Genomic DNA, 19098 nt, shown 5'->3' with positions numbered 1-19098 from the left:
TCAACTATTCGTTCTTCTAATTTCTTATGATATTTTTTAAACCTATCATTCACTTCTGGCAATAAATTATATACTTTTGTTGTCTTTCCATTAATCCACTTTGGCGTTGCGATCCCAGTGAATTTTTTCATATTTGCAATAAAAGTTCTTGAACTGCAACTGTTGAATTTATTTTTTTCGATATTATCACAATAAAGATTAAATGAATCAGGTGCGATAATATTTTTTATTTTATCATAATTGTCTCTAGCGAATATCTCATAACTTGACATTGAAGCTCCTATTATATTTTCTTTTGCTTCACTGTTCGGAATTCTCCTTGAATTTACTTTTGACACATTTATTGACATAAAGAATGTGAATAAATTTTCATAAAATTCAAACGTGAATGAATCAGCAAGTTTTGAGAAATAATCGAAATCTTGTGAATGCTTATCACTTGTTTTTGTTACAACATATCTTCTATCATAACTTTCAATCTTTATTGGGACATCATTATTTGATACCATAATAAAATTCGCAACATTTTCTGTTTCTCTCATCGGTTCATTCTTTCGATTTATATTTATTGTTTTATCTGTTATAATATATTTTAACGCATCGGAATTTAAAAATTTATTAGTATCAATACTGTGTAATTCATTTATAACCGATAGCTTTTTGTTTTCTAATGTTGCATTAAATTTTCCTACGACTGACTCAATATTTGTAACGTTTTCATTTGCGTATCTTGCAATTAATTTGCATATTACATCTGTAAAAAATGTATTTTTTCCTGTTCCTTAATTTCCTAATATAACTGATGCAACTCCAGTTTTGAAATTTGGTTTTTGACATATTGATGCGATCCAAATTAATATATATCTATAACTTTTTCCATTTTTATTTGCTATTACTTCACGGACATGCTCTAAAAATGGTTGTATAATTTCTGTTTTTACTTTATATCAAGCTTATTATAATTATTCCTTCTAAAGTTAGGAAAAATTCGAGGGTCATTTGAATAAAATTCTAATGCATTCACCGTGAATATTCTTGTATTTTCTAAATATTCATCCCAGGCGGAAACATAAATTGTTTTATTTTTTTCGATTCTTTTGCCAATAATTATTTTTTTAGCTCTTGTTTTGCAACGTTTTTCAATGTGTAACTTACTTTAACATAATCATTCACTGCGTCATAATTTTTAAACATGAATACTTCAGGTGTTAAATCGCAGGCTAAGACACATTTCTGCAAATCGATTATTGCGTCATCTCCGTTTAAATCATACGGAGCTTTATCTCTAATATCTATTAAACAAAATTTGTCGTTTATATCAATATATGCCTCTGACATCTTTTTAGTAAGAATAAAAAAACAAAAAACGACTTCAAAACTAAGCCTAATTTCTTCACTTACTTTACTCTTACTTACCTTGGTTTTCTCACTTTTTACTTTTCATATATTTTTTTAAAAATGTTAATTTTACTTACTCTTACCTTACTTACCAAGGTTTTCTTTCTCTTTGTACTATATGTATATATTTTTTATTATATTTATTTTTCTACTTACCATTACCTAACTTACCAAGGTTTTCTTCCTCTTTGTACTTTATGTATACATTTTTTTTCTCGTTTTTCATTATATACTGTTTTTTTTTTACTTATTCTTTTCATTTCTTAAAATCTCTGGGTTTTACGGATAAGGTTAGGTTAGGAGTAAATCTTAAATTTATCTTATTTTTAGCACATGTTACCGTAAAACTCGACCGTTAATCCTAATTTTCAATCATCCTCTCGTCGTTAATGCTTTCTTTTATGTAGCGCGGGATTGAGCGAGTGCGCAGCACGAAGCTCAAATAGCGCTGTGTGTGTGTGTATTTGTGCTATAACTAAATTTTGATATAAAGGCATCAATTCTATAGATAACTTACCAGCCCAATTAGGATAGTATCTCATATTGAATAATAATTCGAAATAAGATAAAGGAATATTTAGATGAATTCTTATAGTAATTGTTCCGTCAACACTAGTTATTTGTGATAAATCAACATAAACACCAGGTACTAACGGATCATGATTTCTAATTTTATATATTGTGGCAAAACAATCATTTCCAGCCTTAGCTTCATCAGATAATGAATAATATAACATAAACCATTCATACCTAGCATTATGTATATCTTGTATTTTATCAGTATTACTATAAATTCTATATTGATCTATAGCATCGCATATCCAATATAATATTCTTTGAATAATAAATCGGTTTGATTAGGAACTGTAATAGTAATGGTTTGTTTTAATGTAATATATGAATTATCTGAACTAATCATTTTTAATCTATCAGTAGCCATATCTACATAAGTAGTATCACCTTCATGAATATCACCAACATTTCCATTAGAAGTAGCTGTAGTATATTCATAATTTCCAGGTATAATTATTGATAATTTCGAACAATCATTAACTGCATTATATCAATCTTATAAATTACTGCTCATAGCATCCATAACATCAGGTTGTTGATTTTGTGTAGCATACATTTTTAGATGACATATAAATATAATAATATGTTGAAAATATATACGTTATTTCAAATATCGATGTAAATTTTTTTCTCCTTCATTGAATTTTTCCAAAAATTTTTAATATTCATTAATTATATCAGTAATTGCAGTAATATTACCTTTATTTCCTTAAGATTTATATAGTTGATTATATATATCTCTATACAATGGATTTTGCATTAAAAAATTATTAAACATAAGTTCATTATCATTTATGATTTGTAAAAATTGTTTATATAATTCCATACGTTGTTGATTATCACTATTAATTTTATTTAAAATCTCTTGTGTTTTATCCATTACAACAGCAGCAATTTGCTCATTGGATTTATCAGTTAATGCTATGCTATTATTAATATCATTTATAATATATGCTTTTTCTATTTCTTCTTTATGTTTTATAATCTTTTCAAGATCATCATTTTGCTTATTAATTTGATGAGTTTTTATCATTAGATCAGTAGATTTTTTAATATGCTTTTTATGTTCATCGAAATCTAAGTATTTTGACACTTCTTCTTGGTATAGTTTATTTTCATAGAATTTACGTAAATCATTTTTATGTTTGATTTTCTTCTCTAATTTAATTTTATGAATATCGTTTTTAACTTTTGAATTTATTAGTTTTATTGTATTATTAGTACTTGTAATCAGATTTTAATCAGATGATTCATTAAAATTTTGTAATTTATCTACATCATGTAAACTATTGATATATTCACGTTGTGCTTTTTCTTCTAGTTCATTTAATGTATCATATGTTAATTCATTGATTCTTTCATTATTTTGTAGTTGTTTATACTTATTAATATCTGCAAATAAACTATGCATATGAGATATATGTTTATTAAACATATTATCATATTCTTCTTGTGATAAATTAGTTGATGCTATTAATTTTTGTTTTTCTAAATCTATTATATATTTTCAAATCATTTTTATATTTTAATATATCATTTTCATATCTTGATTTCTCCGATTCTTGTTGACGAATTTTTGCTATTTCATTAGCTTTTGTATAATCATCTGATGTTAATACTTTTTGCAATATATCATTTTCATCATTAATTTTTTGTAATTCTTTTTGTAAACTACTATTTTTACGATGATATTCATTTTTTTTTTGAGTTCAAATTGTTTATCTTGTGATAATGATTTTGCTTCTGCAAGTTGTGCTTGTATAGTAGCATTTTCATCTATTAATTAATCAATATCATTATCATGTTGTGTTTTCTTAAGCTCATGTAGTATATTAGAATATTTTCCATTTTCTATTTCACGTTGTTTGTTTAAATTACGTTGTTCTTCTAATTGTTATCCAACATATTCTCTACGTGATTTTTCATCTTCATATAATTGTTGTTGACGCTTAGTTTCTGCTAACATTTCTTGTTTTTGCTTATCTGATAATTTTTTACTTGCTAATTCAGTTTCTTTTTCATTATTTATGTCAGTGATTTGTTGTTGTCTAATATCATTATTATTTCTTATATTATGTATAGCATCTATATTGATATTTGGTGGTGTTTGTGATATAGATATTGGCATAGGAGATAAATTATTCATAATTTTTGATCTAGCAGAATTATTATTTTTATTAAAATTATTATTATTAGATCTATTTGATGATTTATTAATATGTTTCATTATTCTTCTGAGTAGTGTTTTCCTTAATTTTTTATTTTCTCTATTTATTCTTTTGAGATATTTTTTTGGCATAATATTTATATTATAATAAAACATTGCAGTTATATATTTATTGATATGATACTAACTTTCTTCATCCTCTTTGTTTAATATTATATTTATAGTTATTATTATTGTTATGAGACTTATCATATAATTCAATTGATTGTTTTTCATTATCTATATTATCAGTAATATTTTAATTATGAATATTATTATTATCAATAATATAATCATTTTCATCAATATTTTCATAAATATCACACTCCATTTTTTATATATCTATGATTCTATTTTTTTTTTTTGTTTATTCTTTAATTTTTCGATACGAGAATTTGATTTTAACATATGTTGAATCAAAATTGATTATCTGATAAAATTGTTATATATTTCTTTTTTAATGATTTATTTTCAGTGATATTAAGGTTATTATACGCTTAATTTTTATTAATATCTTTTTTTAATACTATTCTTGAATTACCATTTTTATAAAAAATCACATCATAATATTCATTATCAATATTATTTTTAGCATTATTAATTATAATAATGTTGCTAATTCGACATATTTTTTTTGCCCTGGGCAAAAAAAATATCCCAAAATCATTTGCGATTTCTGGAAACAAATAAAGTAATTTGTCAAGAAACGTTAATGGTACCTGACGAATATTTCTTCAATAAAAAGTTTAAATATTATATGTGTATATAACACTAGATATGTAATATTTAAGAACATTGTTTCATTATGTTTGAATATATTATATATATTAAGATATTCTAAATTTTTTATGATTTTTTATTCAATAGTTTATGTAACTTTTGGATGTAAAATGATCGACTTCTTTCAAATACATCTGTAAATATTTATAGATAAATATGTGATAATTCCTTTAATTTCGATTACTATAATTTCAAGTAATGATGTAATTTTGAAATTATGGGTTGGTTTTAGAATTTTTGAGTTGCCAAATCCAAAATATATAATAATGAAATGATTAAATTTGCTAATTTTTTAGCGGCATTATTGACTTAAACATATCAATTTTGGTATGACTGTCATATGTCATTCGTTTTGAGGAATTAATTAGTTTAATAATTTGAGTGTTACAGGTGATTCATTTGGTGGTACGATGACAAATTTCAATTGCATTCAATTAGCCCGTATCGTTGCCCGAAACGGTTATATTCAGAAAATTATGTACGATATGGGTAAAACCGCTTTTAAGTTGAGCTATTGTTGCCCAACCTGAGCTATCGTTACGCGAAGGGGTTTTATTCCGAAAATTATGTTCGATACAGGAAAAACGGCTTTTAGGTTATTGTTGCGAAAATCATTAGTTATTTCGGTTTATACGCAGATTAAAATAAAAAGTGTATTTATTCAAACAGTGAAATTTTGGTGAAAAAAAGTGAACTGAGATGACTTCATTTATGATATAAAGTATACTACAATTCGGCTTTACCCATTGGGTTGGGTTGGGTTTTCATTATCCCTGTAGAATCGGGAAAAAACTAGCATCATTATTTTTAATATTTCTCGTTTCATTAGTTGATTTTTTGATGAGTTATTTATCAATGATTATGTGGTCATTTGATGATACTTTATTAATATTATCATTATCAGTATTATTTTCATCATCAGTATTATTTAAAATTTTATCTATTTCAATTTCTGTTTCAGTCATTTATGTGATAAAAAAATCCTTATTTTATATATAAAATAATTTTACACCAGATGTGTTTATACTATTAATAGGTTGTTGTTGTGTAGCTGGTTTTGTTTGATTTAATTTAGTATATATATTTTTACCTGTTGTTATATATAGTTGTGTTTTATCACTAATTTTCTGTACTTTATTTATAACTCTATCTGATACTTGTTTACCCCTATCTATAGCACCTATAATCTTATCCTTTAATTTACTATCAGGTATCATATCAACGTACTGATTCACGATATCAGTTATCTTATCTTTTTTATTTTTAATAATTTGTGGAGCACCAGGTATTTTACTAATAATTTTACCACTATTACTTATTATAGGTGATGAATGACCCCATATTTGCTTACCTTTATCAATAATATTTTTAACTAAACGACCACCTCCTTGAACTAATTTTTAATTCCACCAAATATATTACCTAATCCCATTTTAATTATAGAAAAATAACTATTATATGTAATAAAATAAGCAAAATAAATGAAAACATCTATAAATGATACTATTGATAAAACACATTCTAAAACATATAATCATGTGAAAAAACATGTTAAAAACAAACATTTAAACGTCAAAAATGAAATTATTAAAAATATTGTAGATAAAAGATTGAAGGACAAATTTATTAAAATAAAAGATATTAAACCATATATAATTAAAATATCCAGTAATAGACCTGATATTAGGTTCCATGATTCATATGACAACACTAGTGGTAGAAACCCTAGATATTGGCATATATTCATTGGTACTAATAATAGATATGTAGTAGCATATCCTTTACAATATAAATCTGCTAAGAATATTAATCATACATCAAAACAATTTATCAATAAATATCATTCTGTAAAACTAACATCTGATGAAGAACCTGGTTTTTCAGATAAAAACAATGTAAAATTATCAACAGATAATAATGTTAGTATGCATATTATTACAGATAAAAACCATAGTAGTTTAGGTATTATAGATAGATTCATTAGAACATTACGTGATATGAATACTATAACTGAAAAGAGTAAACATCAGTCTCATAATATAAAATATACTTATATTATAACTCCTAAAAGAATGAATAAGTTTATAAACATATATAATAATAGTTATCATTTTTCTATAGGATGTACTCCTAATAAAATGTTTAATGATATTCCAAGATACTTAGAAAAAGAGTATATATCTAAATGTTTAGAATTAGCTGAAATACCAACAAAGGATAAAAAATTTAATTATACCAGTAGGTTCTTATGTAAGATATATATTACCTAGACATTATGGAATTCATAAAAAACGTTATCAGATTAGTAGAGAATGTTATAAAATTGATGATCGTAAAGGTAATATGTATACATTAATTGCTAATCATGGTACTGTTATAACTAAGCCTAAATATCAATTAATTGCTGTAGATGATTATCATCATAAACCAAAGCTTGCTAATACTATACCTAATAGATGGAATGGTGAAGTTATAAAAATACTTGATTATAATAAAGCTAAAGATAAATATACTGTATTATTTAAAGTTCCTGGTAAAAAATCTTGTAAAGATACTATACCAGTAAGTTATCTTAGAGGAAATACTTCTCAAATAATGAGTACTATTGAAAAAGAATATTTTAATAATGAATAATATTATTTATATACTTAACATTATATACTTAATAATTACAATGATTTATATATAAAAACCCTTTATTTTTGTTCAATGTTTACTATTACGATGATTTATAGTAAATTTATAATGATTTTGTATCTTGCACAGATGCACAGATGAAATTGGCATTTTAGAGTTTAGACCCCAAAATGAGTTTTTTTGTCTTCTGCTTTATGATCAAAATATCAATGGATTAGTGTGGATTTATAGTCTTTTTAATGTGATTTTTTCATGCCTCTGTTTTCTATATGGTGCGTTTTTTTTACGCTTCTACTTTTGATGAAATAATAAACTAAAATAATATCAATAATATATATAATTTATCTATACATATGATTGGTTCTGTACAAATATATATTCAATAATTATTATACATATTCAATGGATTATATATTCAATCACATGCCTATTAATATATATATATACAGTAATATATTTAATATTGATTATGTATACTGACGCTGAGCACGTAGTGCGAAGCCACACACCGAGCGAAGCGAAGTGCACACTGAAACGAAGTGGAATGTGTGCTGTGTGTGTGTAAAAAGATGATTTTTATCACCAGTTAACTATAAATTTCAAATATAAAAAAAATCGTACAGAGGATTTATATGGATGACTACATCTTTTCATTAAGAAAAGTTGTCATTTTTCCTTAAAGGAGAATATATAATTCAGTATGTTACCATGGCAAATGAGATTTTACACAATCATCTACGCGAACTCTGTTGTTTACCCTCGAAATGATGAACGTGTTCAAAAAGTCCTATCGTATGATTTGTATTGATGTAAAGAAAATGAATGTATTACATATAATGTAAACTACTTAAAAGAACAATATTGTCAATCAGCTGATTTGTTTGAATATGGACTGATAGAAAAATTTACCTTTAATAAATAGGTCTCCACAGAAAAAAATCATCGTTGAGTAATTTAAAAGCTCGTAACTTCAATACTTAAAAAAAAAGGCAATTGAAGCTGGTAGAAGAAAATAAAAATGAAACACAGTTTACACCTTAGCTCAATGAGAAATTTCATTCAAAAAAGTACAAAAAAATGTTTACACATATCACATGGAATGGGCCTTCAGTGTCAACGGTTTGTCCCTACCTGAGAACTCTAGTATCAATTTAATAATACTTTTTGATCATGAATATATTTTCATGTTTCATTATACTGAATATTTCATTTTATTGACAAAAATTTTTTGCCTCGGGATTCATTTTTTTCACATAACATTTCATCCAATATGTAAAAAGCGCCAGAGGAAAAGTGCGATCTACTTAACGTATACTAACAGATTCTCCAAAAAATGAAAACAAATGAAACTCCAAATCGAAATACAGTTTCTTCAATAGAAGCCAGAAGAATTCTTGCTGTTCTTGAAGACTGTAAAAGTCGTATTGAATATGCTTTACTTCTCCCTACATTAAATGATTTTCTAGAAGGGCGAGAAGATCTTGATGAAGAACTGCAAGTTGCTCATGCTGAATTTCTTACTCGCCAACATGATATTTCATCCATGATTAATGCAGATGGACAAGCAAAACAAGATCGTCAATTAGAACTTGAAGATGAAACAATTTTATATAAAGACTCAGCCCGTGACTTAATTCGTGTCATGAAAAAACATTCAGATTTTTTTGCACCACTTTTACAACAACAAACTGATAATAATAATTCCACTAAATTAATATCCATTATGCAAGATTTAAATGATATGATGAATTTAACCTTTTCTACACCTGTTGAAAGCGATCAAAAACAAAAGCGTATGATCCAAGAAATCCAACAACGAAAAAAGACATCACGAGATTATATTAATCAACTTAACACACGACTTTTATCACTCACACAAGAAATGGAGAAAAAAGTCCATTCCAAAGAAGACACTTTAGATGAAATTAAACATCAAATTCAACAAGCACGTGCAAATGAAGCAGCAATACAACAAGAAGATGTAAATCCAGAAGAAGTTCAAACACAAGAAGAATCACTTAAACAACAACTTGCAGAAACTAAAATGGAATTATCGTCAGCGCAAAAGGCGAATTCTGATGAAGAAGGTAAACAACGTCGAACACTCCGAAAAGAAGAAGAAGCTATACAAGAACTCATTACGAAATATGACGAAGAAATGACCGATCTAACAACGAAAATATTAAAAGCTCGCGAAGATGCGGAAGAAAAAGAAAGAGAATTAAAGGAGTTAAAAGAAGAATATGAGGAAATAGAGAAAAGAAGAGCACCTTTAAGACATGAAGAACAAGGATACGTTGTGAAAACGAATAATGCCAACAGAACAAATCAGGAATTAATCGCTTCAACATTAATATTACAAGCGGAAATTCGAAAATTCTTGGAAACTGCTCCTAAGCCGACAAGGAAAAGAACAAAATCAAGAAAGACAGGAAGGAGAACAGCAACAAATAGGTAAATATGTTTTGTACCGAATTATTTTTTATGAGGTCCTAAAACTCAAAATCCTGCAATATTTTTTCAACTATAACTTTAGGTTAAGGATAGCATTGGTATGAGATTACAAAAATACCCTCGTTTCGAAATTTCGACTGTGCAATTTTTCGAAATTCGATATGATTTCAACCATGTTTTTTCCGGAATTTTGGGTTATTTCCTATATGCTGATGTTGCATATTAGATGTGTTTATTTTCTAAACTATTATTCTTTATCATTTTTATTAAAATTTAAAAAAAAATCAGCTTAGTCAATAATAAATTGAGTGCAACTTTTTATTGAAGTGCGGTGGTCTTTATTTATTTCCTGAATAAAAATATATGATTTGTTATTCAAAAAAATGTGATTGTTTATTTAAAATATTTTTTGCATAAATTTTTATGAATGATTATGCATTGATGAATAAGAAGGTAATGGAATAAAAGATCTAATATAACATAAAGCTTGTGGCGAGATCGAATTAATATTGGATGCTAATTGATAAATTTTTTCATCATATCTTCTTGTATTTGGGTGAACTCCAAGGTTTCTCAATAATGAATTAATAATTTCATCATATTCTTCATTTTTTGAATCAATATCTTCATTTAAATCAACCGTCGAAGAAAGCCGTTTACCTTCTTCAATATGGAAATGTAATGTAACGAACAACGTTATTGATTTAATATGAATTAAGAAATCAAATTTATGTCATATTGTTCAAGGAATCTAAACATTTTACACCCAAATTTTGACAAACATTCAATGTTAATGTTTGTCCCTTCTTCGAATTTTCTAAAATATATGTTAGAACAATACATGTTTCAATAAAATGAGAGAATGATTTTAAATTGAAAATGTATTTCATTAAAATTTTGATTTTCAAGAAAATGTATTTCAAAAAGCATTTTACGAAAATAGATGCATGGTATGAGATCGGTAACAGTATCTTTACTTCTTGTACTAATTTGCACATTGTTTAATTTTATTTTCCTTTTTTAGTAATGTGAGAATTTCTTCCAATTTAGCATTTTCTTTTTCCAAATTGTCATTGTCTTCTTCAACTTGATCGAGCTTAATTCTGATGTCAACCATTTTTTCTGTCAATTCCTTTATATTTAAAACAATTTCATCTAATTGATCAGGTGTTTTGTCATGCACTAAAAATTCATGGTTCTTTTTTCTTTTTGATTCTTGATATTTTTGTTGATTTAATTTTGGTATTTGTGAGAATCTTTTCATTTGTTTATTTTGTCTTATAGAATTTTGTTCAATATTTTCGTAAGTAGTTTGAAATGCAAAATCTTCTGTATCAAAGGACATATTGATACTTCAGTGTCTGTGTGTGATTTATTATGAATTTAACATAAAACCCGCCAAAAACTATCGGTTTTCACTACACATTTCTACAATATTTTTGCTTTTAGATTGTTTTGTTTCGTAAGCTGTAATATGAGCTTTAATTTTATCTCAATATTTCATGAAATTATTTTCGCAATTTTATTCGGATTTACTCCTTCTTTAATTACTTCTTATAAAGTTCTACATAATGTTCATTAATTTTATCGATGAACCAAAAATATTCGTTTTGATTTCATCTTTAAATTTTTGTTGAATTTCTTCAGTAGTATATAATTTACAAAATATAATGAAATGAATAATAATTTATTTATTATAAATATCAATTTTGTAGTGCAGCCAAATTATTTTGTAGTCGTGTTATTGATGCGCTATTAAAGCTTAATTGTTCTGCGATTTGTTCTTGAGTTGCAGATGTAACAAGTGCTGCCAAAAATCTCAAAGCGTCTGGTGCCACTTTTCGTATAATGTTTTCATTTGACGCGAACACAGTAATTGCGAATATGATCAAATTTGTTCTAATTTTTTCAGATTGGAATTGACCACATAACACTGCGAAATTTGCCACATATTTTAGCACCTCTGAATTTGTTGTGAAGTAAGCGGCTTCCCAAACAGATTCTAATACATCCAAATTCACGTTAATTTGATAAATTTGCACCATTGAGAACCATAAAGCGAAAGCTTCTTCAGCTAAAGGCGAAAACTCTTTATTACCATTTATTACTTTCGAAATGATTTCCCATAAATAATTAATTAAATTATCTTTTATGGGTAATAAAGAATTTGGATTATAATGTAATGCGATATTTAATGTAGAAATTGTCAAAGTTTTAATTGAATTCGATTTATGTTTTAAGTTATTAATTGTTGGATTCAAAGCAACAGTAAATAACTCATTAAAACGTGTAACATTTGTCGATATTATAATCAATGAATGGATAGCTTTAGAATATGACTTCTTTTTTGGATTTTGCATTAATTCAAGTAAACTTTTAACAATATCTTCAAGATATTTCTCGGAATTATCTTTTAATGTTTCAACAATTGTCTCAAGAATAGAAAAAACTGAGTTTTGTATTTCCCATAATATTTCTGATTTATCACCTTTTTGATTATAAATATTTTTTTTATGTAAAAATACATTTAATAATTCTTGGTGTATAGAATCAATATAAACATTAATTAATGGTAACCCAAATAGTTGTATAAGTTCATCAAGTGTTTGCCAAGCTGCACAACAATTTTGTATTTCATTAGGAATCGAAATTTGTTGAAATATAATTTGGAAAATTGGCGATGGATCAATATTCATTGCCTTATAACCATTTGCAAGTAAAGAAAGTGTTTGAATTGCTTCATTCGAATAATAAATCCCTGATATTATATCATTAGTAATATTTAATATTCGCTCAAAATGTGCTGATGTATATTGTGGTAAATTAGAACATAATGTCGCAAGACATTGAAGTGCAATAATTTGCATTTTATGGAAACTTGCAAATAGAATTGTTTCTTTTGTATCTGTATCTTCTTCACTATTATCAAATTCATCATTTTCATCATCTTCGACTTTAATATTAGCAGATTTCATTTGTAATATAATATCAAGTGCATTAAATATAGTTTCTAATGAAGGTATTAAATATTGTGCTTGGAATTCACAAATATGTAATATACAAATACAACAATTTTGATTAGTTTCAAAATCATCATTTGTAAATGATTGTAATATTATTGGTAAGAAATTATTTAAATCAGAAACAACTGAACGTGGACATATACGAACTAAATCTCCAAAGACAATTATAGCTAAACCTCGTTGATTTAAATCGCCTGATAATAACCCGCCAATGATAGGAGACAAAACTTGATATATACCTTCATTAATGTTTTCATAATTATAAAGTAAATTAGATAATAATAATACTAAACTTTCATGTGTTTCTTTGGATGATTTAGGAATTAAATCGATAACAAATTGTATTGCTGCTTCTAAATCTGTTGGCGGCTCAGTAGTACATGATAATAAATCAATTAATGCACGAAAACATTTCGGTAAATTGACATGTCCAAGTAATAATCGAAAGATATCATCAACATAATCACTGATTTCTGTTGGTATTGCTTCACATAAACTTGAAACTAAATCTCCTGTTTCATTTATTATGATTAAACTTGGACAATTTAACTCTGTGATAATTATTTCGATGATTTGATCAATATAATCTTCATTATAAATGAAGTCGCCAATTGGCAATATTAAAGAACTAAGTGCGTATATTGCTACACGTTGTGACATTTCATTTTGCGTTGAGATCAATCCACAGATTAATTGGAAAAATGGAGCAAAATAAACTTCGGGTTCGATACTTGTCGATATTATATCAATAAGATTCCCAATAAATGTATAATCTTCCGATCCTTGATCAATTGTAGATAATTCAACAGAAAAAATTAAACAGTTTTGGAAAATTGCAGGAAGAATTGGTACTAATGAATCAATGGTTATCTCAAATAAGTTACTAAGAGCTTCAATTGCAGCATAACGAATGTATGGATCAATCGATTGTTGTATGATAAATGCTGATGTAAATTGCGCAAAACCAACATGGCGCTCAATAAAACAGGGAAGAGCATTGTGTATAACACAACCAATAAGATTAAATAGTTCAGTAGCTTCACGCTGACTCATGTTGGGGATATTGGCTAAATTGGCAGCTTTGAACTCAATAATTTGGGCAAACTCAGCATTGCCAACAATGGCTGGTGAGTCTGGAACTTCAGTAATAAGGAGTTGAAGAAAAAGTGATGATTGAATTCGAACTTCAGGATCATCATTCGTAAGTGATGAAACACAAATGGGATATAATTGAAGTGATAGGGCCTCTTTTTGAGGATATTCAAGAGTATAAAAGAAATTATATAAAAGATAAAATGAGGTAGATAAAAAATTTAATTGTATCAATTGTGAAGATAAATTAATAAGCTCTTCTGGAGAAATTGACATGTCAGTAAGAATATCACATATATTACACCTATTAACAAAAGATTGTTCGTTCTTTATCGCTTGGGATAATGGAACAAAAAGTTGCATTTGGAACTCAGGCGTAAGTGTTTCTTTGTGCACACGTATAAGCTTTCTAATGATGATTGACGCATATTGTCTGGAAGTTTGAGATTGTGACTGATTAATGACAGCTAAAAGTGCGAAAAGTGAATTTGGATTATCTTTAAGAGAATTTAATGATTGTTGCGCATTTTTCATCTGCGTTTGATCGCCAGATAAAACTTGGGAGACAACAGTCTCGAAAATTGGAATAAATTCTTCCGACATTGGTCAATGCTTAAACGGTCAAATGTTTTTTTCATAGGAAAATGATCGACCTTTATAACCGCCAACTTTAGTCATTTTTGAAACCGTTTATTTGTTGGTGCTGAAAAAGATAAAAATAGTTAAACTATATCTTAAAAATAAAGATAATAGCATTAAAGATATTTTTAATTAATTTTTAAAAAATGTTTAGGTTACTTTGAATTTAAATAATAAATGAGTATTATATCACATATAATGAAGGATAGAGAATGCCTTCAGATGCATCTGAAAATTATTATTGGGAAAAATCAATATAATATATATAATATATATTTACAATTAAAAAAGTTTTTACATGAAAATTATTTTTATTTATATAAACAATTTGAAATTTGTTTTCTATTAAACAACAAATCATATTTTTACTAAAATGACAAAATAATATTTATATAATTGTCATATTAATATTTGATTGTCCTCTTTAAAATCTTGAGCAAAAGGATCTTCTTCAATACTCATTGGTTTGTCATTCAATGAAAAGTTTTCTGATGTTCCTGCTGTGGATATAATCACTTCATTATTTTCTTTACTTGATTGCTTTTGTTTACGCATGATAATAAATAATATTGATATGACGCAAATTATCAATATTACTGCAATTGGAATACTGATAGCAATAGCAATGTTCACTTTGTTATTATTTCCTTCATTTTGTGCAAAAGTTGTGAAAAAATCAGAATAAAAAACAAAATATGTTGAATATAATATAATTGTATATTTATAATATATGGAACTGACATAAAAGTAACTGAAATTGGAATATTTCATTTGAGTATTCGATACATATGAGTAAAGAATTATTGTTTGCGTAAATGAAATAGAATGAATCGAAATGAAAGAATGAGACAATCTATCATCTTGCGAAATAACAAATGCATTAGAGATAGTAAATGTATTCAAATGTGAAATTGATTCTATATGCGTTTTTGATGATATTAATGTAATCGATTTAGTATATATGTTTGATTTAGTATACGTGTTTGATTTAGTATATGTGTTCGATTTAGTATATGTATTTGATTTAGTATATGTGTTCGATTGTGTAAATGTGTTCGATTGTGTAAATGTGTTCGATTTAGTATATGTGTTCGATTTAGTATATGTGTTCGATTGTGTAAATGTGTTCGTAGATGGGAGTATTTTGATACTTGCTATTTCGCCAATATTCCCTGCATTATCTATAGCTGCAACGTGTACATAATTTTGATTAAAAATTTGTTCATTTGATAATTCAATGAAGTTATTAACAGTTTCAAATGTTAATTCGCTATAATCCACATCAGCGCTAGAAGTAATAACATATTTATACATTTTAATTCCTGTAGTTACATTAACTTCAATCTCATTAGTTGTATCAATTAAATCATCATTATCCCTTCTGTATGCTTCAACTTTATAATTATATAAGGAGCCAATATCAGAACCATAGATTGTTCTTCATTATAAATTAAATTAACTATTGGAGGTTCAAAATCTTGTGCTGAATGATCCTCAACATAATTATCATAAGTTCTTTGCTTTAAATAAAATAATGTGTTTGCTATAATCTTACATTCTATTGGCTTCAAATTGTATAAACCTGATTGAATCATTGCTGTATTATTATTCGTAGTTAAGTAAAAACCATGAAGAAGTCCAAATTCATCTCTGTTAACATTATTATTGAAAGACACCCAAACATCTCCAGATGCTGCAGTACTTGCACCGATTATAGAAATAGAAAAAGTTGTGTCCTTTTGACCAATTTCATAAGGATAATTTGTAATTAAACCATTATGTAATACTCTTAATGATATCCCGAGGTGATACGCATAAGATATATTTTCACCATTCAAAGTTTTATCAACTCCAAAAATTTTAACTCCAAAAAGATCTCTTATAGCAAGTAGACTTTCTGCATTGCCATTCATAAAAAAATTAGCTTCAATGGAATCATACCCAGCAAAAACACCATATCCTTTCTTTATATATTCAGCAACAACATTTGTAGCTGTTGTAGTAAGAATATTATAACCTGAACTATATCTTGATGAACCAAAAAATATAACATCATAGTCATAAATGAAATATGGATTTGCTTTAACACTAAATTCAAAATCATTGATTGAAATTGGTATGACACAAATCGCCTGCTCGCCAGTTCTTGGATCAACACCATATGGTTCAAAATTTATGACTTCATTTTCTGTCGTCATTGTCCCTCCTTCTAATATAACTTTAAGAGCTGCTGATGAAGGTAATAAATGTTGTGTAGGATCATTTCCAAACGTGAAACTAGCTGAAGATGTATCATGTCTACCTGCATTTAAAGTAGCTTGGCCTTCGAAACCATCAATTTGACTTGGGTAAACATTTAAAACATTTAGTTGTGAACCTTTCCTATATGTACTAATTTGTTTCCATTCGGACCATTCATTATTAGAATTGACTGTACCTTGAAAAACTTTGTAATATGCATTACTATTTGAAAGATCAGTCCAAGAAAGATATGCCCCTCCTTTGCCATATGCGTATGACGAATTACAAATTACTTCATCAAAAGTAAATTGTGTGGTTGTCACAGCAAAGAAAAACAAAACACAGGAAATCATTTGTGGTTAAAATCCATAAATTTGAATTGACAATTTACATTGTTGTTTTGGACTGAAATGCTCAAATCTCTCTAAAAAATAGTAATTAGTCAGAGCAAATTAAAATATGATATAACGTATATATGTTTATTCAGAATCAACAAAATATTATAAAAATATTTTTTTAATAACAGGATAATTTAATTTTCAATGGATTTTTATTTTCAGGGGTCCAGACCAATTTCAGAACTACGGTTTTGATATTTTGAATATATTCAAAAGCGTTTTGTTTCAAACGTTACTTTATCAACGGTTATATTTGCCTAACATGTGAATCTAAAAATATTTCAAAGATTAATGCAATGTATAATTTTTAGTTTTCAATATTTTTAATTTTAAGAGTTAAAATTAAATTAACTAGCTGTTGAAAAAAAATCAAAAATTTGTATTTGAATTTATGTATGCATCACTCTGTGGTCGTACAAAAATAGTTAGATTATTACTTAAACATGAAAAAATTAACATTAATTTACAAGATTTTCAATCGTTTTATTTCATATTTAAATAGATGTTTTAATATTTCAAAAGAAAATTTGGAAATTGTTTTCAACATTTAAAACAGCATTAATTTTTGCAACTGAAAATAATCAGACAGAAATAGTTAAATTACTTCTTGAACATAAAGATATAGACATCAATATTAAAGATATCTATATTTAATGTTTAAAAATAATTCAAACTATTTTGGATTTTAAAACAATATTTGGAAAATATTTCACATATTTTGGACAGCAATTATGTATGCAGCAGAAAATTATGATGATAAAATATATGAAATACTTCATGAAAAAGAATAAATAATTGATAAAATGTAAATGTTTTCATAAAAAAATTTCAAGAAAACTTTTTTCAATTTTTTTTCATCTTAATTTAACCAAATGAAAATTTAAAATGAAATTCATTATTGAAATATAATCACAAATTTATATATTTTATTTACTAAATATGAAAATGTATTCAAAATCATTACGTAAACACCAAAAACAGATATTTCCATGAAATGCTTTGTTTTCTCATATAAAAAACATTGAGCATCATGAAACATCTCTAAATGACATATACATTTATAATATTTAATTAAATGTTATCAATGATGTTATCTTCATTGAAATCTTTAGCAAATGGATCTTCTTCAACATGCGGAATGTTAATTCCTGATGAGAAATTATTTGTATTTTCAGTTTCTTCTGATTTTGTAAGTTCATTTTCGGAATTTGTTTCGTTTTCTTTGGAATTTCGTTTACGAATTAATAAAACAATAATGAATAATATAATTAATACGAAAATAATAACACAAACAACAGAAACAACAATAACTGTCGTTTGATTATTATTTTGGTTGGAAACATCATTCGTTTCGATATTAAAATAATATTTTAAATAATATGAATGATATATAGTATATTGAATAATTGTATATTCGTAATAAATAAATTCCATTTGCGTAAAAATATATGTTAAATTTATATATGTTAAAGAATACGAATTCGTGAGAAATGAATTATCGATAATAAATGTCTCTGCAATTGTAAATGCTGATAATGTAATGGAATATGTTATGTTTCCATATGCATCACTCTGTAAATATGTATTTGATTTACTAAATGAATTACTACGTGAAAATGTATTCAATTTAGTGAATGTATTACTTTGTGCGAACGTA

The 19098-nt window shown here is 26.2% G+C and overlaps 3 protein-coding genes across 3 annotated transcripts; 1 reads left to right on the top strand and 2 right to left on the bottom strand.

Annotated features, from left to right (window-relative positions):
• Nucleotides 1-8927: 8927 nt before the first annotated feature.
• Nucleotides 8928-10052, top strand: GO595_000757 (dynein regulatory complex protein 10; the record flags this gene model as incomplete). The annotated part of the gene is made up of 1 exon (XM_067921049.1): nucleotides 8928-10052. The coding sequence occupies one exon, from the start codon at nucleotides 8928-8930 to the stop codon at nucleotides 10050-10052; it is 1125 nt and encodes a 374-aa protein (XP_067779226.1).
• A 1699-nt stretch (nucleotides 10053-11751) lies between these two features.
• GO595_000756 (uncharacterized protein) lies at nucleotides 11752-14766 on the bottom strand (the record flags this gene model as incomplete). The annotated part of the gene is made up of 1 exon (XM_067921038.1): nucleotides 11752-14766. One exon carries the CDS (start codon nucleotides 14764-14766, stop codon nucleotides 11752-11754), a length of 3015 nt encoding a protein of 1004 aa, XP_067779225.1.
• Nucleotides 14767-16163: 1397 nt separating this feature from the next.
• On the bottom strand, nucleotides 16164-17396 carry GO595_000755 (bacterial Ig-like domain protein; the record flags this gene model as incomplete). Its single annotated transcript, XM_067921027.1, has 1 exon — nucleotides 16164-17396. The coding sequence occupies one exon, from the start codon at nucleotides 17394-17396 to the stop codon at nucleotides 16164-16166; it is 1233 nt and encodes a 410-aa protein (XP_067779224.1).
• Nucleotides 17397-19098: the final 1702 nt, after the last annotated feature.

This window comes from Histomonas meleagridis (genome assembly GCF_020186115.1).
Source record: "Histomonas meleagridis strain 2922-C6/04-10x chromosome Unknown contig_11, whole genome shotgun sequence".
NCBI lineage: Eukaryota > Parabasalia > Tritrichomonadida > Dientamoebidae > Histomonas > Histomonas meleagridis.
The sequence above is the reverse complement of the archived record's forward strand: the minus strand, read 5'-3'. Positions and strand labels throughout refer to the sequence as shown.